The 23,844-nt window shown below is 42.4% G+C and overlaps 1 protein-coding gene across 4 annotated transcripts in view; it reads left to right on the plus strand.

Annotated features, from left to right (window-relative positions):
- LOC106561395 (SLIT-ROBO Rho GTPase-activating protein 1) overlaps positions 1-23,844 on the plus strand; it is a 188,674-nt gene that overhangs the window by 50,727 nt on the left and 114,103 nt on the right. For all 4 annotated transcript variants that reach the window (XR_006757068.1, XM_045688309.1, XM_045688311.1 and 1 more), the window contains exon 2: positions 10,121-10,316. Coding sequence is in view for 3 of the 4 variants with exons in the window: in XM_045688309.1 (XP_045544265.1) it covers positions 10,121-10,316 (196 nt within the window). In the remaining variant the exon portion in view is untranslated. The remainder of the gene's footprint in view (positions 1-10,120; positions 10,317-23,844) is intronic.

Below are 23,844 nucleotides of genomic sequence, written 5' to 3' on the forward strand. Positions count from 1 at the left end.
CCTGACAAAATGTCATGACCGCCACTGTCCTGCTAGGGGATTAAGCTTCTCTGTCAAATGTATTTCCTTTTCAGCGTCCAAGTCATTCAAGAGAAATAATTATAATATCGTTGTCAAATTGTATCTTTAGTTGAATACAATAATTTATGTGTAGGGAGAGCGTCGCGTGTGGCTCAGTTGGTAGGACATGGCCAAACCAGGCTGAAATGTAATATTCCTTGTTCCATGAACCAACCATGAACTTCTAGAATCGCTCTAGATGAGCTTCGCGCATGCAACGCCAGTGTTGTGGGTTTAATTCTCACGAGTGGCCATTACGAAAAATTATATAAAATATATGCACTCACTACTGTAAATCGCTCTGGATAAGAGCCTATGCTTAGTGACAAAATAATTAAGAGGGAGTCCTAGTTTTATACGGTGTAGTCCCCTGTTTTACATGTGCCTACATTATCATGAGCGATAATTAATCAAATATTGACAGGCGATTTATATGCAATGTCATTCATAATGCTTCAACACGGCATAGTGCCGCTAGTCAATGTTTGACATGCACTATGAATGATTTAAGGAGATGCCATGTTCAGTCATGAATATAATTGTGTTAAATGATCCACTCAGCTCTTTTGCGTAAATGTCATGCTTGCCTTACTTTATTAATTCCAAATCCTCATTCACTGTTTAAAGTTAGGAATTATGCACACTTGAAATTCTGGGTTTGTCATTCATTTAAAAACCCCAAAGCTATGGTAGTCTCTAGAAATATCCTTTCTCCTTCAGCTCTCTCAATGTTGCTGAAGAACCTGGTTGTTCTTGTGACTTCCAAGCATTGACCACCAGCCCTTGGAAGCTCACCATGATGGCACAAATCCCAGCTTCCTTATAGGCAGGCCTACCTTACCCGCACTGGACCAACAATCTAAAAAGTTCAATTTAAAGTTGAAGTTTACAATAAAGTGGCTATGGCTTGGTCACCCATACAGGGGTGAAGGGTGTCTTTGCTGCCCTGTAGCCATAGCGTTCTTCCGGCTTATGGTTGGTTTCTCTCTGGCCACTCAGACACTGAATGCTTATCTCTGCTGTTTCCCTTAACAAATCAGACTAAGCAAAAGCCCTCAACCCCCTCCCCAGTTTATCCCCCTCCGTTCCTGTCCCGGCTGCCCCCATTTGAATGTGCCAGGATGAAAGAGCCGCCCCTGAAACCTTGGGAATTAAAATACCTAATCAAGGATTTCTAATAGACCACACTTAAATCATTAATTTATCAAGATTGGGAAGGCATTTACGCTGATGAATGAAGCCAAGCTCTCGGCTAATTCCACCATTGCATTTTGGAACACACAACGAGCAGCTCTCAGAGCCCAGTTTAATTGAGTCAGCAGTTGATCAATGATTCGACTCAATCGCTGGCATTGGCCAGTTATTGATGGATGCCAAATGGAGGAGTCTATTCTTTGGGGGATCCTTGGGACAGTTTGGAAAATGCCTATTTTATCCTCTTAAAACTTCTTATGGCTTGAATCCTGTTAGCGGGATCGATATGACAACAGCCAGTGAAGGTGCAGGGCTCCAAATTCAAAACAACAAAAATCTCATAATTAAAATTCCTCAAACATACAAGTATTATACACCATTTTAAAGCTTTACTTCTTGTTAATCCAGCAACAGTGTCTGATTTCAAAAAGGCTTTACGGCGAAAGCAAACCATATGATTATGTTAGGTCAGCGCCTATACACAAAAAAACACAGCCATTTTCCAGCCAAAGAGAGGAGTCATAAAAAGCAGAAATAGAGATAAAATGAATCACTAACCTTTGATGATCTTCATCAGATGACAGTCATCGGACTTCATGTTACACAATACATGTATGTTTTGTTCGATAAAGTTCATATTTATATCCAAAAATCTCAGTTTACATTGGCGCGTTATGTTCAGTAATGTTTTGCCTCCAAAACTTCTGGTGATTTTGCAGAGAGCCACATCAATTTACAGAAATACTCATCATAAATGTTGATGAAAATACAAGTGTTATACATGGAACTTTAGATAAACTTCTCCTTAATGCAACCGCTGTGTCAGATTTCAAAAAAGCTACCGAAAAAGCAATAATCTGAGTACGGCGCTCAGACACAAAAACATGCCATACAATATATCCGCCATGTTGGAGTCAACAATAGTCAGAAATAGCATTATAAATATTCACTTACCTTTGATGATCTTCATCAGAATGCACTCCCAGGAATCCCAGTTCCACACTAAATGTTTGTTTTGTTCGATAAAGTCCATCCTTTATGTCCAAATACCTCCTTTTTGTTCACGCCTTCAGTTCACAAATCCAAATTCACGACGCGCAGGTCAGACGAAAAAATTAAATGACAGTTCGTAGAAACATGTCAAACAATGTATAGAATCAATCTTTAGGATGTTTTTATCATAAATCTGCAATAAAGTTTATAAATCCTTTGTCTTCAGAAATGCAATGCAACTGAGCTACCTCTCACGTGAGCGAGCATGGCTGAGGCTCATGCCCTGCTGGCAGTCCACTCACTCAATGAGCTCTTATTCATCCCCACCTCACAGTAGAAGCCTCAGACAAGGTTCTAAAGACTGTTGACATCTATTGGAAGCCTTAGGAAGTGCAAAATGACCCCACAGACACTGTAGTTTGGATAGGCAATCACTTGAAAAACTACAAACCACTTCCTGTTTTGATTTTTTTCTCAGGTTTTTGCCTGCCATATGAGTTCTGTAATACTCACAGACATCATTCAAACAGTTTTAGAAACTTCAGAGTGTTTTCTATCCAAATCTACTAATAATATGCATATCTTAGTTTCAGGGCGTGAGTAGCAGGCAGTTTACTCTGGGCACGTCAGTCATCCAAGCTACTCAATACTGCCACCATCCATTAAACAAATTTAATCCCAGTCTGTTTTCATAGCCTGTACTTTACGGTCATTGATGGCTGAGTGGTCATTAAGCACAAAGTTGAGGTGAAATTAGGTATAGTTCTCAATTTTTGCCATAACTGGCCATTGCGGTGTGATTTGTGGTATTAGACTATTTACTGTATGTCAGTGTATCAGTTTTAGTTTGGCTGACTATTAAAACCAGAATCTCCAAAGACATTAACCAAATTTGGAGTACATGTCGTTTAAAAAATATCACGACAGGCCGGATGGAAACAGCAAATTTGTTGGTAAACTTTCCAAATGCCGACAACACAAAATATGCTAGACTAGGTAGGATATTTTTGTCGGTAAAATTCATTATTTGAGAAATGGTGGTGGAAACGCCTTTTATGTGCAAATATTGATATACTAACCATGATGTTTGAGCCTCCCATTAAGATTCGGGAAAGCATGCTGTTTATTGGGCTACAGATAAAATAAATTATGATGAAATTCACAGGGTGGTGAAATTGCACGGTGATGAGCTTGATGCTCTTTTAAAATAAATATCAAGGTTATTATTCTGGTGGCATGATAATGGATGTTTGGATGCCGTAAATTTATCTCACTCTTTTGTCCATAATAATCTCATTTTGTAGGCTACACCCACACCGTACCTGCGAGCTATTGGCTAGAGCGCATGTTCCAAGACCAGAGCGGGCACAATCAATATATAACGCCATTTTTTGTTGTTGTGCAGTGTTGTGACAAAACCATCAGAGGAGTTAAATGCGGTGGAAACCCATTTCACTTGTATTTTTTATTCGGTACATGGGAATTTAACCGCAATTTTATTTTAATGTGCACTACGTCATCACCACAGCCTTTTATCCGCAACAGACTATCTATTGCATCTTGCCTATGCTGCTTGGTCATTGCTCATCCATATATGTATATGTACATATTCTTATCCCATCCCTTTAGATTTGTGTGTATTAGGTAGTTGTTGTGGAATTGTTAGATTACTTGTTGATATTGCTGCTCTGTTGGAACTAGAAGCACAAGCATTTCTCTACACCTGCAATAACATCCGCTAACCATGTGTATGTGGCCAATAAAATGTGATTTAATTTGACATGTCAGTTTGATGGCAGCGCATCTCTAGTGGGAAAATATTGTTATTTTTCCTGATTTATAAATATATGCATAAATCTGTCGCCAATTAGATGTAAATCTAACTTGTGACAGTGATTTAAAAATATATCATGTATGGTTGTTTCACCTTTTTACAGGGAATCCTCTCCAAAACATTGACTTGTATCCCACATCCACCCCATGTTTGTGTAGTGGATGTAGCCTACATTAGTGAGTGATATAAATGAAATGAGACACATTCCCAGTGACAGGTGAGCTATCTCATGAGGGAGTGTGGTGGAGGGTAATTTAGTTCCATATACAGCCTGGTTAAGCGAAGCCTCCTTTCTCTCCCGTTTCCCTGTTGGTGTCAGTCACAGGTACCACTAGTGAAGACCCTGTCGTTTCCTTGCTGGTGAATGTGTTATGCAGTAGGGTGGTCAGCTGTTTGTTCACCCGCACCCACCCGCAATTGCTAATAACCCATCCGCAACTGCCCAACTATATGTGAAACTGAGGCCCGCACCTGACCCTAACCCAGAACTATAGAAAATGCGCTGTAAGCCTAGTTTAGATTGGCCTATGTTTCTGCTTATGATTTCCAACATTTTGGTAGGCTATTTGTTATTCAACTTATCTATAACTGGGTGCATGCAGCTTCTCTTCTGTCATTACTTGTTGCCCTAGAAGACTAAATAAACCTTGCTCACAAGAATACATTGATCAGATGAATGCTTCAATCTAGCTGACATCGTTCATTTGTTTTGTCTTTCATCTCTGCTTTTCTTGCACAGCAAAGACTTAGGGACCTGGGAGAAAATGCAAATTACATCAGTTTGACCGGTTTTACGGGAATGAAAAGCTGTGAAAATGACCCAGCATTTCTAATCATGGCTTGATGCAAATGCGGTTGAAATTCTATCCGCTTTTATTATGCTGATAAAGATGGCACCCTTACAGACAGTCCCAAACCGCGCATTCATTATCTACTACTGTTCCCGAGTGAAAATGTACATTTGGTGTATCTTTTTACTGCAAGAACTGCTTCATTCTGCAGGAGATAATATTATATTCGGCTATGTGAGAGGTTATAGTGTCAGAGTGTGCGCAACTGGTCGAAGGAAGTCAGGTGCAGGAGAGCAGAGATGAGTGAACAGGCACACTTTATTCAGGCAGAGGAAAACAGCCGGACGCAACTGCGTCACAACACTCCGGCCTAAGGAAAAAAGCGATAGCGCACAAATACACAAATAGGTACAAATAACAAAACCACAGGTTGCAACAATACCCGGCCCAAAACCAGCCTTTTGCGTCACACACATAACGAACGAACAATACCACACACAGACATGGGGGGGAACAGAGGATAATATACACGTAGAGTAATGAAGGAATGTAAACCAGGTGTGTGGGAAAACAAGACAAAACAAATGGAAAATGAAAGGTGGAGCAGTGATGGCTAGAAGACCGGTGACGTCGAACGCCGTCCGAACAAGGAGAGGGACCGACTTCGGCAGAGTCGTGACATATAGACCTACAGTCAGTTTCCAGATTTCAGTTACTATTCCATTCAACCCATTTGAACAGTAGACTACAGTTCCCTTGATGTGCCATATTTGAAGTCCCTGTCTTGTTACTGTCCAATTTGTATAGCGCCTCACAAACATCATTCTATAACATGGGCACTGCTATCGTCCTCTTTTACCACCTCACCAATTCTTTCCCAAACATTACTGTTCTGGCCCTACCATTTCTTTATTTTCAACTCAGCTTTTCTCTTCTTGAATTAAACTCCAACATTGTCCTTTTTGCCTCAGCGGATCGACGTTAACTTTTTCTGACCAAGTTCCCAAAAGCATTTGGCAATTGGCGCATATTTGGCACACTTACAGTTGGGCCCTAAAGCTTAGGCTTACGAAAGAAAAACCTCAATGTAGCCTGTAGATATGAATTGCACAATAATTATACATTTATGGATTTTTAATGCATGGTTCTCTCTTTATTCAACCCACCCACCTCCCACCCGCCCTTCATTCACACAATATTTTGTGACCCTAAACCCGCCCGCCCCACAGATAACCCACAGGCTCTGCGGTTATATGAGTTTAGCCTCACTAGTGTGCAGTCACAGGTACCATTTGTGAAGACTCTAGCATGTCCCCTGTTTCCCTGCTGGTGAATGTGGTGCGCAGTCCCAGGGAGCACTAGTGAAAGACCCTGGCTTTGCTTGGCAGTGTGTCAAGGCAGCATCTCCATGCTCCGTCTCTGGGTTATTGATTAGTAACAGGTCTCATTCATCCTATATTGGCGTTCAGCAGCTTTAATGAACCATCATAGACCAGCACTGCCAACCCTCACTTCCAAACCACCCGGAGACCCTATTTGTGCTTCAACGTGATCATTCATGTTTTCCTCCTTCAGAAAGTGATCACACCCCTTGACTTTTTCCACAGTCGTTGTTACAGCCTGAATTTAAAATGGCTTGAATTGAGATTTTCTGGTCACCCAACTACACACAATACCCCGCAATGTCAAAGTGGAATTGTTTTCAGAAATGTTTAGAAATCAATGAAAAGCTGAAATGTCTTGAGTCAATAAGTATTTAACCCCTTTGTTATTGCAAGCTAAAATACAGTTGAAGTTGGAAGTTTACATACATACACCTTAGCCAAATACATTTAAACTCCGTTTTTCACAATTCCTGACGTTTAATCCTAGTAAAGATTCCCTGTTTTAGGTCAGTTAGGATCACCACTTTATTTTAAGAATGTGAAATGTCAGAATAATAGTAGATAGAATGATTTATTTATTTCAGCTTTTATTTCTTTCATCACATTCCCAGTGGGTCAGAAATTTACATACACTCAATTAGTATTTGGAAGTATTGCCCTTAAATTGTTTAACTTCGGTCAAACGTTTCGGGTAGCCTTCCACAAGCTCCCCACAATAAGTTGGGTGAATTTTGGCCCATTCCTCCTGACAGAGCTGGTGTAATTGAGTCAGGTTTATAGGCCTCCTTACTGGCACACGCTTTTTCAGTTCTGCCCACAAATGTTCTATGGGATTGAGGTCAGGGCTTTGCGATGGCCACTCCAATACCTTGACTTTGTTGTCCTTAAGCCATTTTGCCACAACTTTGGAAGTATTGTCCATTGTCCATTTGGAAGACCCATTTCCGACCAAGCTTTAACTTCTTGACTGATGTCTTGATGTTGCTTCAATATATCCACATAATTTTCCATCCTCATGATGCTATCTATTTTGTGAAGTGCACCAGTCCCTCCTGCAGCAAAGCACTCCCACAACATGATGCTGCCACCCCCGTGCTTCACGGTTGGGATGGTGTTCTTTGGCTTGCAAGCCTCCCCCTTTTCCCTCCAAACATAACAATGGTCATTATGGCCAAACAGTTTCATCAGACCAGAGGACATTTCCCCAAAAAGTACGATCTTTGTCCTCATGTGCAGTTGCAAACCGTAGTCTGGCTTTTTTATGGCGGTTTTGGAGTTGTGGCTTCTTCCTTGCTGAGCGACCTTACAGGTTATGTCGATATAGGTCTCGTTTTATTGTGGATATAGATACTGTTGTACCTGTTTCCTCCAGCATCTTCACAAGATCCTTTGCTGTTGTTCTGGGGTTGATTTGCACTTTTCGTACCAATGTACGTTCATCTCTAGGTGACAGAAAGCGTCTCCTTACTGAGCGGTATGGCGGCTGCGTGGTCCCATGGTGTTTATACTTGCGTACTATTGTTTGTACAGATGAACGTGGTACCTTCAGGCATTTGTAAATTGCTCCCAAGGATGAACCAGACTTGTGGAGGTCTACAATCTTTTTTCTGAGGTCTTGGCTGATTTCTTTTGATTTTCCCATGATGTCAAGCAAAGAGGCACTGAGTTTGAAGGTAGGCCTTGAAATACATCCACAGGTACACCTCCAATTGACTCAAATGATGTCTATTAGCCTATCAGAAGCTTCTAAAGCCATGACATCATTTTCTGGAGTTTTCCAAGCAGTATAAAGGCACAGTCAACTTAGTGTATGTAAACTTCTGACCCACTGGAATTGTGATACAGTGAATTATAAGTGAAATAATCTGTCTGTAGACAATTGTTGGAAAAATTACTTGTCATGCACAAAGTAAATGTCCTAACCGACTTGCCAAAACTATACATTGTTAACAAGAAATTTGTGGAGTGGTTGAAAAACGAGTTTTAATGACTCCAACCTATATGTAAGTGTATGTAAACTTCCGACTTCAACTGTAAGTTCAGGGGTAAAAATGTGCTTTACAAGTCACATAAGTTCCATGGACTCACTGTGTTCAATTAAAGTGTTTACCATGATTTTTTTAATGGCTACCTTATCTCTGTATCCCACACATACAATTATCTGTAATGTCCCTCAGTCGAGCAGTGAATTTCAAACACAGATTCAACAAGGGAGGTGTTCCAATGCCTCCAAAAAAGGGCATCTATTGGCAGATGGGTAAAAATACAAAAAGTAGACATTGAATATCCCTTTGAGCATAATTGAAGTTGTTAATTACAAGATACAGGCGTCCTTCCTAACTCAGTTGCCTGAGAGGAAGGAAACCGCTCAGGGATTTCACCATGAGGCCAATGGTGACTTTATAACAATTACAGAGTTTAATGGCTGTCACGCCCTGACCATAGAGAGACGTTTTATTCCTCTATTTATTAGGTCAGGGTGTGATGTGAGGTGGGCATTCTATGTTGTATATTTCCTTGTTGTGACCGAGTAGGGTTCCCAATCAGAGGCAGCTGTCTATCGTTGTCTCTGATTGGGAATCATACTTAGGCAGCCTTTTCCCACCTGTGTTTTGTGGGTAGTTATTTTCTGTTTAGCATTCTGTGCCTGACGGGACTGTTCGCTTTCATTTTTAATTTTTTTTGGTTATTTATTGTTTGAGTGTTTCTTGGTAATAAATATCATGAACACTTACCACGCTGCGATTTGGTCCACTTCTTCTTCAACTACAAATGACGGCCGTTACAATGGCTGTGATATGAGAACTGAGGATGGATCAACAACATTGTAGTTACTCCACAATACTAACTTAATTGACATTGTGAAAAGAACGAAGCCTGTACAGAACAAAAATATATTCCAAAACATGCATCCTGTTTGCAACAGGTACTAAAGTAATACTGCAAAAAATGGGGCAAAGCAATGAACTTTTTGTCCTGATTACAAAGTGTTATTTTTGGGGCAAATCCAATACAACACATTATTGAGTATCACTCTCCATATTTTCAAGCATAGTAGTGGCTACATTATGTTATAGGAATGCTTGTAATTGTTAAGGACTGGGGAGTTTTTCAGGATAAAACAGGAATGGAGCTAAGCACAGGCGAAATCCTAGAGAGAAACCTGGTTCAGTCTGCTTTTCACTAGACACTGGGAGATGTATACACTTTTCAGCAGAACAATAACCTGAAACACAAGACCAAATCTACACTAGAGTTACTTACCAAGAAGACGATGAATATTCCTGAGTGGCCGAGTTACAATTTTGACTTAAATCTACTTGAAAATCTATGGCAAGACTTGAAAGTTGTTGTCTAGCAATAACCAACAGCCAATTTGACAGAGCTTGAATCATTTTGAAAATAATAATGGGCTAATGTTGAACAATCCAGTTGTGGAAAGCTCTTTAGAAATTTAGCCAGAAAGATTCACAGCTATAATCGCTGCCAAAGGTGCCTCTACAAAGTACTGACTCGAGGGTGTAAATACTTACGTAAAATGAGATATTTCTGTATTTAATTTTTAATACATTTAAAAAAAAACATGTCACTTTGTCATTATGGGGTATTGTGTGTAGATGGGTGAGGGGGAAAAAATATACTTAGGCTGTAACACAACAAAATGTGGAATAAGTCAAGGGTTATGGATACTTTCTGAAGGCATTGTATTCCATTGGATTAATGGCTGGTGTTGACTACTAAGATTGATATATTTCTCACCTGTCTGCTCTGTGTGGTTCTAAGAGATCTAAAAACCTCTGACTTTTGTGTGTGTGTGGTTCTCGACATCCATCTGACTTGATTGTGTCTGTCTGTGTCCTCAGAGATCCGTGCCCAGCTGGTGGATCAGCAGAAATGCCTGGACCAGCAGACAGAGATGAGGGTGCAACTTCTCCAGGACCTGCAGGACTTCTTCAGGAAGAAGTCAGAGATTGAGATGGAGTACTCCAGGAACCTGGAGAAACTGGCAGAGAGGTTCATGGCTAAGACTCGGAGCACCAAGGACCACCAGCAGTACAAGTGGGTACAAGTGTATATAGGTCTTGTATGTGTTTTTCTCTGTTCCTGGGTCTGTCTCGATCTCTATCCCTGACTTTGGGTCTCTCTGCCTGGGTCTAGGACTGAGACTTTGTCGGTTTATGTCTTTCTTCTGTACAAGTTAAGTCACTGGATGGAACTGTCTCTGTCTGAAATATGCCTCTCTCAGGTTCAGTGTTCATGAATAACTGTTGCATTAGGCAACCAGAATCAACGTCATATTTGATTATATGTTCATGAATATCAATCTGGAAAATACATTCAACTTTGATTACAATGTTGACCCGGCAAATCAATAAATGGTTTTTATTATAGTCTGTCTGGTCACACACACCCACCAACCCACCAGCAGCGCTCAATGATTCCTTTTCCTATTTATTCCTCATTATCAAACTGCATAAGACATATAATTGTCATGTCATTCTACTAATTTCCTCTCCTCCATTAGACGACTGAAATCGATTTCGACGGGCGGGTTTTATTTCCCTTTTTTTTTCATACATTTTCAAATGTATGTGTTCCCAATATGAATAAATGAACATTAATTATTGAAAGGCAATATCCTATGAAGGCAGGCTGTTACACCAGGAGCTCCAGCAATAAATATCCGTATCCTCTATTTCCCCCTTTAGCCCATTCTGCATAATGTCCCTTTTGTTCATCGGTACTTCCGATGGTTAGCATGGGTAGCCCTATACTTCAAATACTTTCCCCCATCTTACATCACAATTCACAAACTGTCACCCTCTCTGTCAATGTGCAGATGGTATTTCCAGCACAATGTGAATTATGGAAGTGGAGAAACTCCAATGAACGAACCGATACCTCACAGAATGGGTATAGATTTTCTGAGTTAAAAAATGGATATCAGATTCATGACTGCTCACGCTCTCCAATGGTGACCAGATCCATAATACAGAATACATGGAATGGTGAGAGGAACCCTAGTTCTATAATCATTCTTGTGGAGAATAACCTAACTATGTCTATAGTGAGTTGGTCTCGGTCTGATGTAGTCTAATCACAAATGAGACAAGACCTTAAATGACAAAAGATGAAAATGTGTTAATCTCTCCCCAAATCAATTTGAGTATGATCACACTGTAAGAGAAGAACTATCGCTCCATCCCTCCATCTCTTTCCCATGGCTTCTTTCTTTACCCCCTGTCTGTGTGGTAAAGCACCGTTTGACTCTGGCCTGATGCCATGGATGAGCCGTATTGGAATGTTGACACAGTCGAGCAATGCTGTACTTGTGGTCTCATTACGCTGGAGGATACTGCTTATGGAAAAGGAAACATTAGCATATTGTTTGAACTTGTGGCGGGGACCAAAAAATAAAACGTCTGTTTGCCCTCCTCAGTGTCCTCAGATAGGCCTCTACTGAGTCTACTGTGCCTGAAAACCACAATGGCTCTACCAGCTGTGTGTGCAGGACTGGGAGACTGAGGAGAATCTGATGGCATGGATCGCTAGCTGTGGATTTCATCGTGTGATATAGAGTCCAGTCTGTTCATTCGTAGGGTAAACATTTGTCCAGCGGCATATTTCGGTGCTCTGTAAATGCCAGACGTTTGACTAACAGTGAATGCCCTGCTGCCGGGTTTTAAGACGTGGCCTATTTATTTTTTGTGTTTGTATAAACAAGGTTAATACAGAACAGCTTATGTATTTTCCACATTCTCTAGGATGTTTTCTTTGGAACGACTTGTGTGAGGTTGAAAAAGTGCACTTATGCCTGACTCTGAGCTTCATGGCCTAACGTTAGTGCAGTGCCTCAGCCTAGCTTGGGCTGGCTGTGTGTGTAATAAAATGGATTAGCTTTAAAATGCGCTCTTTAAATCACTGGCTAATTAGCTGGCATTTCCGCACTGGAGAGCAGTGAATACTGACAAGCTGCGTGCAGTTGGGCTGCTGACTGCTGCTGACTGAGTTGAGCATTGTCACAGATTTCTTATGAAGTTTTTCCACATTTGACAGGGAGCCAAGTTATGTTCATTCAGTTTATGTTGGTCAAATAATAAAAATCACCAGGGAAGTTGGAGAAGTCAAGTCTTTGTCAGGTAACGTAGGACAATTTGTACTAGCCCTGATGTCTGGCCACTGTTTTCCTCCATTTGGAGAAAGAGAGTCAGAGGGGCTATGGTACATTTCAGTGTCCAGGACAAGGAATGTCTCGTCAGCCATGTTTTTCTACTCTATCAGGTCGCTTTCAGGAGTGAGATAAAGTGACTGTTTGTAAGGAAGTACACAATTTGTGCTACCTATGGGGTTATTGCTACAGCACCTCAGTTGGCCCAGAAGCAATCTTGCTAGGATACAGCTCTGCAGCAGCGGTAGGCGGTAGGAATGTTATTTTTGCTTGATAGCGTTTATGAAAAACACCATTATTTTTCATCCTATAGTTTGTTCTCCATCTTCCTTTTAAATAGTGAGCCAACATGTTTTCAGCACTTTTTATTTCCATGACTGATCAAAACTCATTTTCTCATGCTCTCTCTCGTCTCTCTGCTGCAGACGTGCAATGATTGTACAAAACATTGTACACTCAGTGCATGACCTAGACTTACCAGGTGAATCCAGGTGAAAGCTATGATCCCTTATTGATGTCACTTGTTAAATCCACTTCAATCAGTGTAGATGAAGGGGAGGAGACCGGTTAAAGATTTTTAAGCCTTGAGACAATTGAGACATGGATTGTGTATGTGTGCCATTCAGAGGGTGAATGGGCAAGACAAATTATTGTAGTGCCTTTGAACGGGGTATGGTAGTAGGTACCAGGCGCATCGGTTTGTATCAAGAACTGCAACACTGCTGGGTTAACAATTGATGCTTAGATAGCTATGGACTGGTGGCAAATATAGTTCATATATTTTATGATATACAGTACCAGTCAAAAGTTTGGACACCTACTCATTCAAGGGTTTTTCATTATTTTAACTATTTTCTACATTGTAGAATAATAGTGAAGACCTCAACTATGAAATAACACATATGGAATCATGTAGCAACCAAAAACGTGTTAAACAAATCAAAATATATTTTAGATTCTTCAAAGTAGCCACCCTTTGCCTTGATGACAGCTTTGCACACTCTTGGCATTCTCTCAACCAGCTTCATGAGGAATGCTTTTCCAACAGTCTTGAAGGAGTTCCCACAAATGCTGAGCACAGATTTCCACCGGTCTAATGTCTATTGCTCGTGTTTCTTGGCCCAAGCAAGTCTCTTCTTATTGGTGTACTTTAGTAGGGTTTTCTTTGCAGCAATTTGACCATGAAGGCCTGATTCACGCAGTCGCCTCTGAACAGTTGATGTCGAGATGTCTGTTACTTGAACTCTGAAGCATTTATTTGGTAACTCTAATGAATTTATCCTCTTCAGCAGAGGTAACTCTGGGTCTTCCTTTCATGTGGCAGTCCTCATAAGAGCCAGTTTTATCATAGTGCTTGATGGTTTTTGTGAGTTTATTTTTTTATTTTTTATTTTTTCACCTTTATTTAACCAGGTAGGCTAGTTGAACAAGTTCTCATTTACAACTGCGACCTGGCCAAGATAAAGCAAAGCAGTGCTACACAAACAACAACACAGAGTTACACATGGAATAAACAAACATACAGTCAATAACACAATAGAAAAAGTCTATATACAGTGTGTGCAAATGAGGTAAGATAAGGGAGGTAAGGCAATAAATAGGCCATAGTGACGAAATAATTACAATTTAGCAATTAAACACTGGAGTGATGGATGTGCTGAAGATGAATGTGCAAGTAGAGATACTGGGGTGCAAAGGAGCAAAACCTTAAAAAAATAAAAATAACAGTATGGGGATGAGGTAGTTGGATGGGCTATTTACAGATGGGCTGTGTACAGGTGCAGTGATCTGTGAGCTGCTCTGACAGCTGATGCTTGAAGTTAGTGAGGGAGATATGAGTCTCCAGCTTCAGTGATTTTTACAGTTCGTTCCAGTCATTGGCAGCAGAGAACTGGAAGGAAAGGCAGCCAAATGAGGTGTTGGCTTTGGGGATGACCAGTGAAATATACCTGCTGGAGTGCGTGCTACGGGTGGGTGCTGCTATGGTGACCAGTGAGCTGAGATAAGGCGGGGCTTTACCTAGCAAAGACTTATTGACAACCTGGAGCCAGTGGGTTTGGCGACGAATATGAAGCGAGGGCCAGCCAACGAGAGCGTACAGGTCGCAGTGGTGGGTAGTATATGGGGCTTTGGTGACGAAACGGATGGCACTGTGATAGACTGCATCCAATTTGCTGAGTAGAGTTTTGGAGGCTATTTTGTAAATGACATTGCCGAAGTCAAGGATCGGTAGGATGGTCAGTTTTACGAGGGTATGTTTGGCAGCATGAGGCTTTGGCAGCATGAGTGAAGGATGCTTTGTTGCGAAATAGGATGCCGATTCTAGATTTAATTTTGGATTGGATGCTTAATGTGAGTCTGGAAGGAGAGTTTACAGTATAACCAGACACCCAGGTATTTGTAGTTGTCCACATATTCTAAGTCAGAACCGTCCAGAGTAGTGATGCTGGACGGGTGGGCAGGTGCGGGCAGTGATCGGTTGAAGAGCATGCATTTAGTTTTACTTACATTTAAGAGCAGTTGGAGGCCACGGAAGGAGAGTTGTATGGCATTGAAGCTCTTGAAGAAACTTTCAAAGTTCTTGAAATTGTCCGCCGGATTGACTGACCGTCATGTCTTAAAGTAATGATGGACTGTCATTTCTCCTGGTTTATTTATTTATGTGAGCTGCTAACATAATTGCAAAAGGGTTTTCTAATGATCAATTAGCCTTTTAAAATGATCAACTTGGATTAGCTAACACAACTTGCCACTGGAACACAGGAGTGATGGTTGCTGATAATGGGCCTCTGTACGCCTATGTAGATATTCCATACAAAATCAGCCGTTTCCAGCTACAATAGTCATTTACAACAATAACAATGTCAACACTGTATTTCTGATTAATTTGATGTTATTTTAATGTCCAAAAGGTGTGCTTATTTTTCAAAAACAAGGACATTTCTAAGTGACCCCAAACTTTTGAACGTGTGTGTGTGTGTGTGTGTGTGTGTGTGTGTGTGTGTGTGTGTGTGTGTGTGTGTGTGTGTGTGTGTGTGTGTGTGTGTGTGTGTGTGTGTGTGTGTGTGTGTGTGTGTGTGTGTGTGTGTGTGTGTGTGTGTGTTAATGCCCATGATTTTGGAATAAGATGTTCGACAAGCAGGTGTCCACATACTTTTGGTAATGTTGTGTGTGTGTGTTGGGAAAGTATTCAGACCACTTGACATTTTGTTACGTTATTCAGAAATGTATTCAATTCATTTTCCCTCATCAATCTACACACAATACCCCATAATGACAAAGCGAAAACAGTTTTTTTTAGAGATTTTAGCTAATGCATTAAAAATAAAAAACATACCTTATTTACATAAGTATTCAAGAAATTGTAATTGAGCTCAGGTGCATCCTGTTTCCATTGATCATCCTTGATGTTTCTACAACTTGATTGGAGTCCACCTGTGGTACATTAAATTGATTGGACATGATTTGGAAAGGCACACACCTGTCTATACAGTGCATGTCAGAGCAAAAACCAAGCCCTGAGGTCGAAGGAATTGTCCGTAGAGTTCAGAAACAGGATTGTGTCAAGGCACAGATCTGGGGAAGGGAATAAAAACACATAAACAGCTGCAGCATTGAAGGTCCCCAAGAACACCGTGGCCTCCATCATTCTTAAATGGAAGAAATTTGGAACCACCAATACTCTTCCTAGAGCTGACCACCCAGCCAAACTGAGAAATCGTGGGAGATAGGCCTTGGTCAGGGAGGTGACCAACAACATGATGGTCACTCTGCCAGAGCTCCAGAGTGCCTCTGTGGAGATGGGTGAACCTTCCAGAAGGACAACCATCTCTGCAGCACTCCACCAATCAGGTCTTTATGGTAGAGTGTGTAAGGACTGTCGTCGTAAGAAAACCAAGATGCAGCGGAGGATGTGTATTCGTATTCAAATGAACCACTATAAACAAAATACTCGACAGAAACGACAGCAAACAGTCCTGTATGGTCCTACATGAACAAAACAGAAAACAATCACCCACAAACCCCAAAGGAAAAAACAGGCTACTTATGTGTGACTCCCAATCAGCAACAACGAACTACAGCTGTGCCTGATTGGGAGCCACACACGGCCAAACAAAAGAAACCAGGCAACATAGAAAAATGAACATAGAACGCCCACCCAATGTAACACCCTGGCCTAACCAAAATAACGAACAAAAAAAACCTTTCTATGGCCAGGGCGTTACAGTACCCCCCCCCCCCCCCCCGAAAGGTGAGGACTCCAGCCGCAAAACCTTACTCTGAAGGGGAGGGTCCGGGTGGGCCTTCCTACGGCGGCGGCTCGGGTGCGGGACGTGGACCCCGCTCCACCCTTGGCTTCGGCCACTTAGGTGGCGCCCCTAGCTGCGCCGGAGGACTGGTGGGCGACCCTGGCTGCGCCCGGCTGGCGGTCGATTCTGGCTGCGCCCGGCTGGCGGGCGACCCTGGCTGCGCCCGGCTGGTGGGCGACCCTGGTGGCTCCGGCGGCTCCGGGCTGGCGGGCGGCTCCGGCGGCCCCGGGCTGGCGGGCGGCTCCGGCGGCTCCGGGCTGGTGGGCGGCTCTGGCGGCTCTGGCCCAGGATTCACCAGGGTGGGGAGATATGAAGGAGGCACGGGACTGACCAGGATGGGGAGACCCACTGGAGGCCTGGTCCGTGGAGGAGGTACAGGACTGACCAGGATGGGGAGACCCACTGGAGGCCTGGTCTGTGGAAGAGGCACAGGACTGACCAGGATGGGGAGACCCACTGGAGGCCTGGTCCGAGGAGGAGACACAGCATAAACCGGGCTGTGGGGGAGCACTGGAGTTCTGGTACGTAGGCTCTTTACCCACACTCCAGGCTGAATGCCCACTTTGGCCCGGCACGGGCGGAGCGCAGGCATTGGGCGAACTGGGCCCTTCCAACGCCCTGGAGACACAGTGCGCAGAGCCGGTGCAGGATAACCTGGACCGAAAAGAAGCACTGGAGACCAGACGCGCTGAGCTGGCACAATCCGTCCTGGCTCGATGCCTGCACTCGCATGGCACTTGCGGGGAGCTGGCCTATAGCGCACCGGGCTATGAACGCGCACTGGAGACACCGTGCGCTTCACAGCATAACACGGTGCCTTACCAGTACCACGCTGCTTCCGGTAAGCACGGGGAGTTGGCTCAGGTCTACCGCCTGACTCCGCCAATCTCCCCTCCGCCAATCTCCCCTAGAATGCCCACCCAATGTAACACCCTGGCCTAACCAAAATAACGAGAAAAAAAAACCTTTCTATGGCCAGGGCGATACAGAGTGGCACCTAAAGGCCTCTCAGACCGTGAGAAACAAGATTTTTTAAAACTATTTGGCCTTAATACCAAGCGTCACGTTTGGTTAATACCAAGCATCATGTTTGGAGGAAACCAGGCACCGCTCATCACCTGGCCAATACCATCCCTACGGTGAAGCATGGTGGTGGCAGCATCATGCTGTGGGGATGTTTCCCAGTCACTGCCGCTGAAAGACTTGTCTGGATCGAGGGAAAGATGGCCCAGACTTGAACCCGATCAAACATCTCTGGAGAGACCTGAAAATAGCTGTACAGCAATGCTCCCCAACCAACCTGACAGAGCTTGAGAGGATCTGCAGAGAAGAATGGGAGAAACTCCCCAAATACAGGTGTGCCAAGCTTGTAGCGTCATACCCAAGAAGACTTGAGGCTGTAATCGCTGCCAAAGGTTCTTCAACAAAGTACTGAGTAAAGAATCTGAATACTTATGTAAATGTGATATTTCAGTTTTTTGTTTTTGAATTAATTTGCTCAAAAACATTTTTTTTTAGCTTTTTCATTATGGGGTATTGTGTGTAGATTGGGGGGGCAGTTTAATCCATTTTAGAATAAGGCTGTGACGTAATTTTTTTTTGAAAAAGTCAAGGGGTCTGATTACTTTCCGAAGGCACTATATATTTTTTAGGGGGCAGATCAGCTTTAATAATGCAGATAGATTGTAGCTTCTATCAATATAATTGTCTGCGTCACTTCCAATCCCCCATATATTATTTATATATGGTTTTTTGTTATATATTTACCTTTATTATTTTCCCCTAACCCTACCACCCCTCCCTAATTGGTGTAAACTAATGGGCTACCACAATTAGGCTTCTACTTCCAGCTTATACATACTATATACGTTATGTATTTGCCATAAATTCTACAAACCTATTTTTGCTTTGTCATTATGGGGTTGTGTGTGTGTGTTTGTGTGTGTTTGTGTGTGTGTGTGTGTGTGTGTGTGTGTGTGTGTGTGTGTGTGTGTGTGTGTGTGTGTGTGTGTGTGTGTGTGTGTGTGTGTGTGTGTGTGTGTGTGTGTGTGTGTGTAGATTGATGAGGGGGAAAAAACGAACTGACTGTTTTCCTGTGTGGACAGTACTCTCTCCTCATTGCTCCCCTCCAGAGCAGACAGACACCATGACACTCTATCAGCCTCCAGCTGGGTCAGCAGCTCTTTTACCCACTTCTCTCTTTTTCTCCCAGAATGCAGTGGGAGAGAGCAACAACAGGCCCCAAGGCAGAGTGGCCAGAGCCCTGTCCTAGGGAGTGACAGTCAGTTAGTCAGTCAATGACAGTACCATTGCTGTTTGCAAAATGAACACATTAAACATACACACACACATTATGCAGTACTGTTTGTTTAGGGAATGTCAGAGGGATGGAATGGAGAGGGGTATAATTGAATTATTTATATAGCCAAGGCCACCCCTGAGAGGGAGCGACTTGAATAGACAAGATTTCTTTCCCCCATCAAACAAAGCGAATCGGTTAAATAGACTTCCCTTTTTGTGTCTCATAGGATTTAAATGACCCTTCATTCGTGGTGAAATGATCCAAATATACACTAAACACTCCCAATTTCAGATAGTAGCTGTCATTCCACCTTTGTAAATGCCATTTGCAATTGTAATATCATAATATAATATACCATTTAGCAAACATTTCTATCCAAATCAACTTACAATCATGTGTGCATACATATTTCGTATGAGTGGCCCCAGCATGAATCTGGGCTGAATCAAACCCACAATACTGGGTTAGGAAGCACCATGCTCAACCCACTAAGCGAAAGAGGACCAACTGTTTACTGTATCAGCTGACATTATAGCCTCACTCACCAGGCAATTAATTAGCCTACTAACTATAACAGTTTGCAATCCACCCAGAGAGAGACTTCCATTAAAGCTAGTGAGGCGGCTTATTAATGAAAAAGTCTTATCGTAAAGGACTTTGCTATTTCAGATAAGGCCTCTGCTGCTGTGTAAAGACACCGCATAGTGGGATTAATTATCCTTACTTGTCGCTACTGTATGAAGCGACAGAGTTTTATATGGTTATAATGGCTTTTCAATGGAGTTGGGCTGTCAGGACAGTTACTTTCTCCTGCACACACGTAGTCATGCATGCACCTACGCACGCCCACACGCGTAAGCACAAACAGCTAATGAGATTCCTCTCTCGCGCAAACTCTCTCCCTCTTTCTCCCTCTTATCTCCTCCGAGGACAGTTGTTTACTCTCCCTCCTTTCTACCTGTGTCGTCCTCTCAGTGGTTTAACCGAATTCCTGCATTGGGTAGTTAGCAGAGTCCCAGAGGTCACTGTGCTGCCATGGCCCTCGTCGCCCTCACACTTAAGCACACTAGCTCTGATCGCATTTAGTCTACTGGTCGATTGTTTGGTTGATAGGCTGTTGGTCAACCAAGATTTCTTTAGTCGACCAGACACCTGTCTGATTCGTGCCTGTCTCGGTGGACTAATCCATTGTGTATGGTTATATTATGTGACGGTATTTTAATACCAGTGTATCATAAAATACAGTATACCGCCCTGCCCTACAATAGCCTAACTGTTAAATGTGCCTAGCTTTAGAAATCATCCATATACAGTGTCTTCGGAAAGTATTCAGACCCCTTGACTTGTTCCATATGTTATGTTACAGCCTTATTCTGAAATTGATTAAATAACAAATCCTCAGCAATCTACACACAATACCCCATATTGACAAAGCGAAAACATGTTTTTTTTTAAAATATTAGCAAATTGATAAAAAAAATAAAGACACCTTATTTACATAAGTATTCCCGACCCTTTGCTATGAGATTCGAAATTGAGCTCCATTGCATCCTGTTTCCATGCACCTGGCTACAGCTGAGGCTCTGGTCAAGGTAGGGGATGGAGAAGGGGCGTCCCTCCCTGTGCTGTATCGAGCCCTGGTGGAGAAGTACATGAGGTCGAAGGAATTGTTTGTGGAGCGCCGAAACAGCATTGTGACGAGGCACAGATCTGAGGAAGTGTAGCAAAAAATGTCTACAGCATTGAAGGTCCCCAAGAACACAGTGGCCGCCACCATTCTTAAATGGAATAAGTTTGGAACTACCAAGACTCTTCATAGAGCTGGCTGCCTGGCCAAACTGAGCAATTGGGGGAGAAGGGCCTTGGTCAGGGACCCGATGGTCACTAGGACAGCGCTCCAGAGTTCCTCTGTGGATATGGGAGAACCTTCCAGAAGGACAAACATCTCTGCAGCACTCCACCAATCAAGCCTTTATGATTGAGTGGCCAGACGGAAGCCACTCCTCAGTAAAAGGCACATGACAGTCCGCTTGGAGTTTCCCAAAAGGCACCTAATGACTCTGTCCATGAGAAACAAGATTATCTGGTCTGATGAAACCAAGATTGAACTCTTTGCCAAGTGTCACGTCTGGAGGAAACCCTGCACCATCCCTACGGTGAAGCATGGTGGTGGCAGCATCATGCTGTGGGAGGTGTTTTTCAGCGGCAGGAACTGGTAGACTAATCAGGATCAAGGCAAAGCTGAACGGAGCAAAGTACAGAGAGATCCTTGATGTAAACCTGCTCCAGAGTGCTCAGGTCCTCAGACCTGGGGTGAAGGTTCACCTTCCAACAGGACAACTACCCTAAGCACACAGCCTAGACAACGCAGCCAGAGCCCGGACTTGAACCCGATCGAAACCTCTCTGGAGAGACCTGAAAATAGCTGTGCAGCAACGCTCCCCATCCTACCTGACAGAGCTTGAGAGGATCTGCAGAGAAGAATAGGAGAAACTCACCAAATACAGGTGTGCCAACCTTGTAGTGTCATACACAAGAAGAATCGATGCTGTAATCACTGCTAAAGGTTCTTCAACAAAGTACTGAGCAAAGGGTCTGAATACTTATGTAAATGTGATATTTCAGTTAACATTTGTTTATAAACTATAAAAAAATTCTAAAAACCTGTTTTGCTTTTTCATTATGGGGTATTGTGTGTAGATTTGAGGGGGGGGAAACAATTGAATACATTTTAGAATAAGGCTGTAACGTTACAAAATGTGGTCTGAATATTTTCTGAAAGCACTGTATATCGACAGAAATAAGATAGATCTTGCTTCTGTTGCCTGTTTGAGTGTTTTTTAGTAGCCTACTGATTCCGTGAGCACCAAGCCTCATGCAACGTCAAAATGCCAGGTAAAGCAATTTCACAGATTCAGCTGTTTTGAATTTTATTATTATGATAATGTCATACTCGTCGTAGTGATGGGACCAAACTGCAGCGGGTATATGTATGCTCAACTTCTTTTATTGAATAAAAAAAAAAACACTTATTCTAAACAAACGGCGAAAAACAGTCCTGTAAGGTACACTGACAATACATGGAAACAACTACCCACAAAACCCATGGAAAAACACCCCTACTAAATAGGACCTTCAATTAGAGGCAACGAGGAACAGCTGCCTCCAATTGAAGGTCAACCCAAGAAACTTAAACATAGAAATAGACACACTAGAGCAAACATAGAAATATACTAACATAGAACATAAACCAAAAACCCCGAAACACATAAAACAAACACCCCCTGCCATGCCCTGACCAAACTACAATAACAAATAACCCCCTTTACTGGTCAGGACGTGACAGATAATCAATATAGTAATAAGTAATGTGTCACGTCCTGACCAGCAGATGGAGCTGTTGTAGTAGTTTTGGTGTCAGGACGTGGCAGTCTTGTGTGTGTGAATGTTCTGTGTTGGTCTTGTGACTCCTGATCAGGAACAGCTGGGGATCGTTGTTCCTGATTGGGAGTCATATATGTAGGAGTATGTTTGTCACTTGGTTTTGTGGGTAGTTGTTCTTGCACTGCGTTTTTGTATGCCTGTGAGACTGTTCCTGTCGTGAGAATCATTTAGTGTATTGTTTTTCCAGTGGATGCCTTACTCCTCTTTTTTTTTATTAAAAGAAAATGAGTATCCACAACTCTGCTGCATTTTGGTCCTCTCTACAACACCACGACATAATCTGTGACATAATGTCGTTATCATAAGTAGTCTTTGTATAGTAGCCTTGTATAACCACCATCGAGCTGTCGGCCTGAGAGCGCATCCTGTTTAGTCTTAATACTGTAACTTATTTAGGCCTATATTTCAATAGGCTACTGTATCAGTCAATCAATCATTCATCTGTTAATTCCATCACACAGCGTACAGGACATGAATGCTTTGAAATGCAATCAAGCATATTAGTTTTCAATTAAATAACAAAGGGAGCTTTGAGTAATTAGCCTAAACAATAAATAAACCGCAATTCAAGAATGCTTGCAACTGTTTTTAGTATGCTGTTATAAAGGCTTTATATATCATTTTTTTTGTTAGAACAGACTCTCTGGTACAGTTATTTAGTGTCGTTTACACTGTTCCAAAAGATCCACATTGATAATACATCTAACAGCAACTGTTTGGCACACACAATACTCACTCAATGCTTCCTCCTATACCCTCTCTTGTCTTGATCTGCAGTAGTTTCCACAACTAAGTCATATCTTCACAGATCTGACTTCCCCTTTCCCTCCTGAGCAACCAGTAAACATTCACCCATTTCAAGTTTCTTTTTCATGTCCTCCGCATCCATTTCGCTGTCACGTGTCATGGTGTTCATAGTTTGTTATAACCAATTTATTGATGTGATTATGATAGGCTATCGGTCAGGCCCTATTTTTCACATGCATTCGATGTTTCACGTAAAGAGAGCAAGGGTTGAGGGAATAGGGAATGTTTTTCCAAAAACAAATTAGGGATTTCGGTAACAGAACTTTTCAGTCAGAAGCGAACAAGAAACTAAATGGCTGTAATATGGACAGGCCAATAAACACGTGTTGTGCTGTGGTGCCTTTTCACTGCAGTAGGGAGGAGAGCGAGACCACGTTCACCAGTCACACAGTGTGACCATCTTGAGTCATTTGTGTGTCTTCGTTATCTAATCAAAGTGTGCTTAAAGCATCAGACAAGCTCAGTGCATATGTAGTTGACGTTATTCAAACAAATACGGTTTGTCTGTCTATATATGGAAAAATAAGTTTAAACATTTTGACCAATCGATTGGTC

This window comes from Salmo salar, chromosome ssa10 (genome assembly GCF_905237065.1).
Source record: "Salmo salar chromosome ssa10, Ssal_v3.1, whole genome shotgun sequence".
In the NCBI taxonomy this organism is placed as follows: Eukaryota; Metazoa; Chordata; class Actinopteri; order Salmoniformes; family Salmonidae; genus Salmo; species Salmo salar.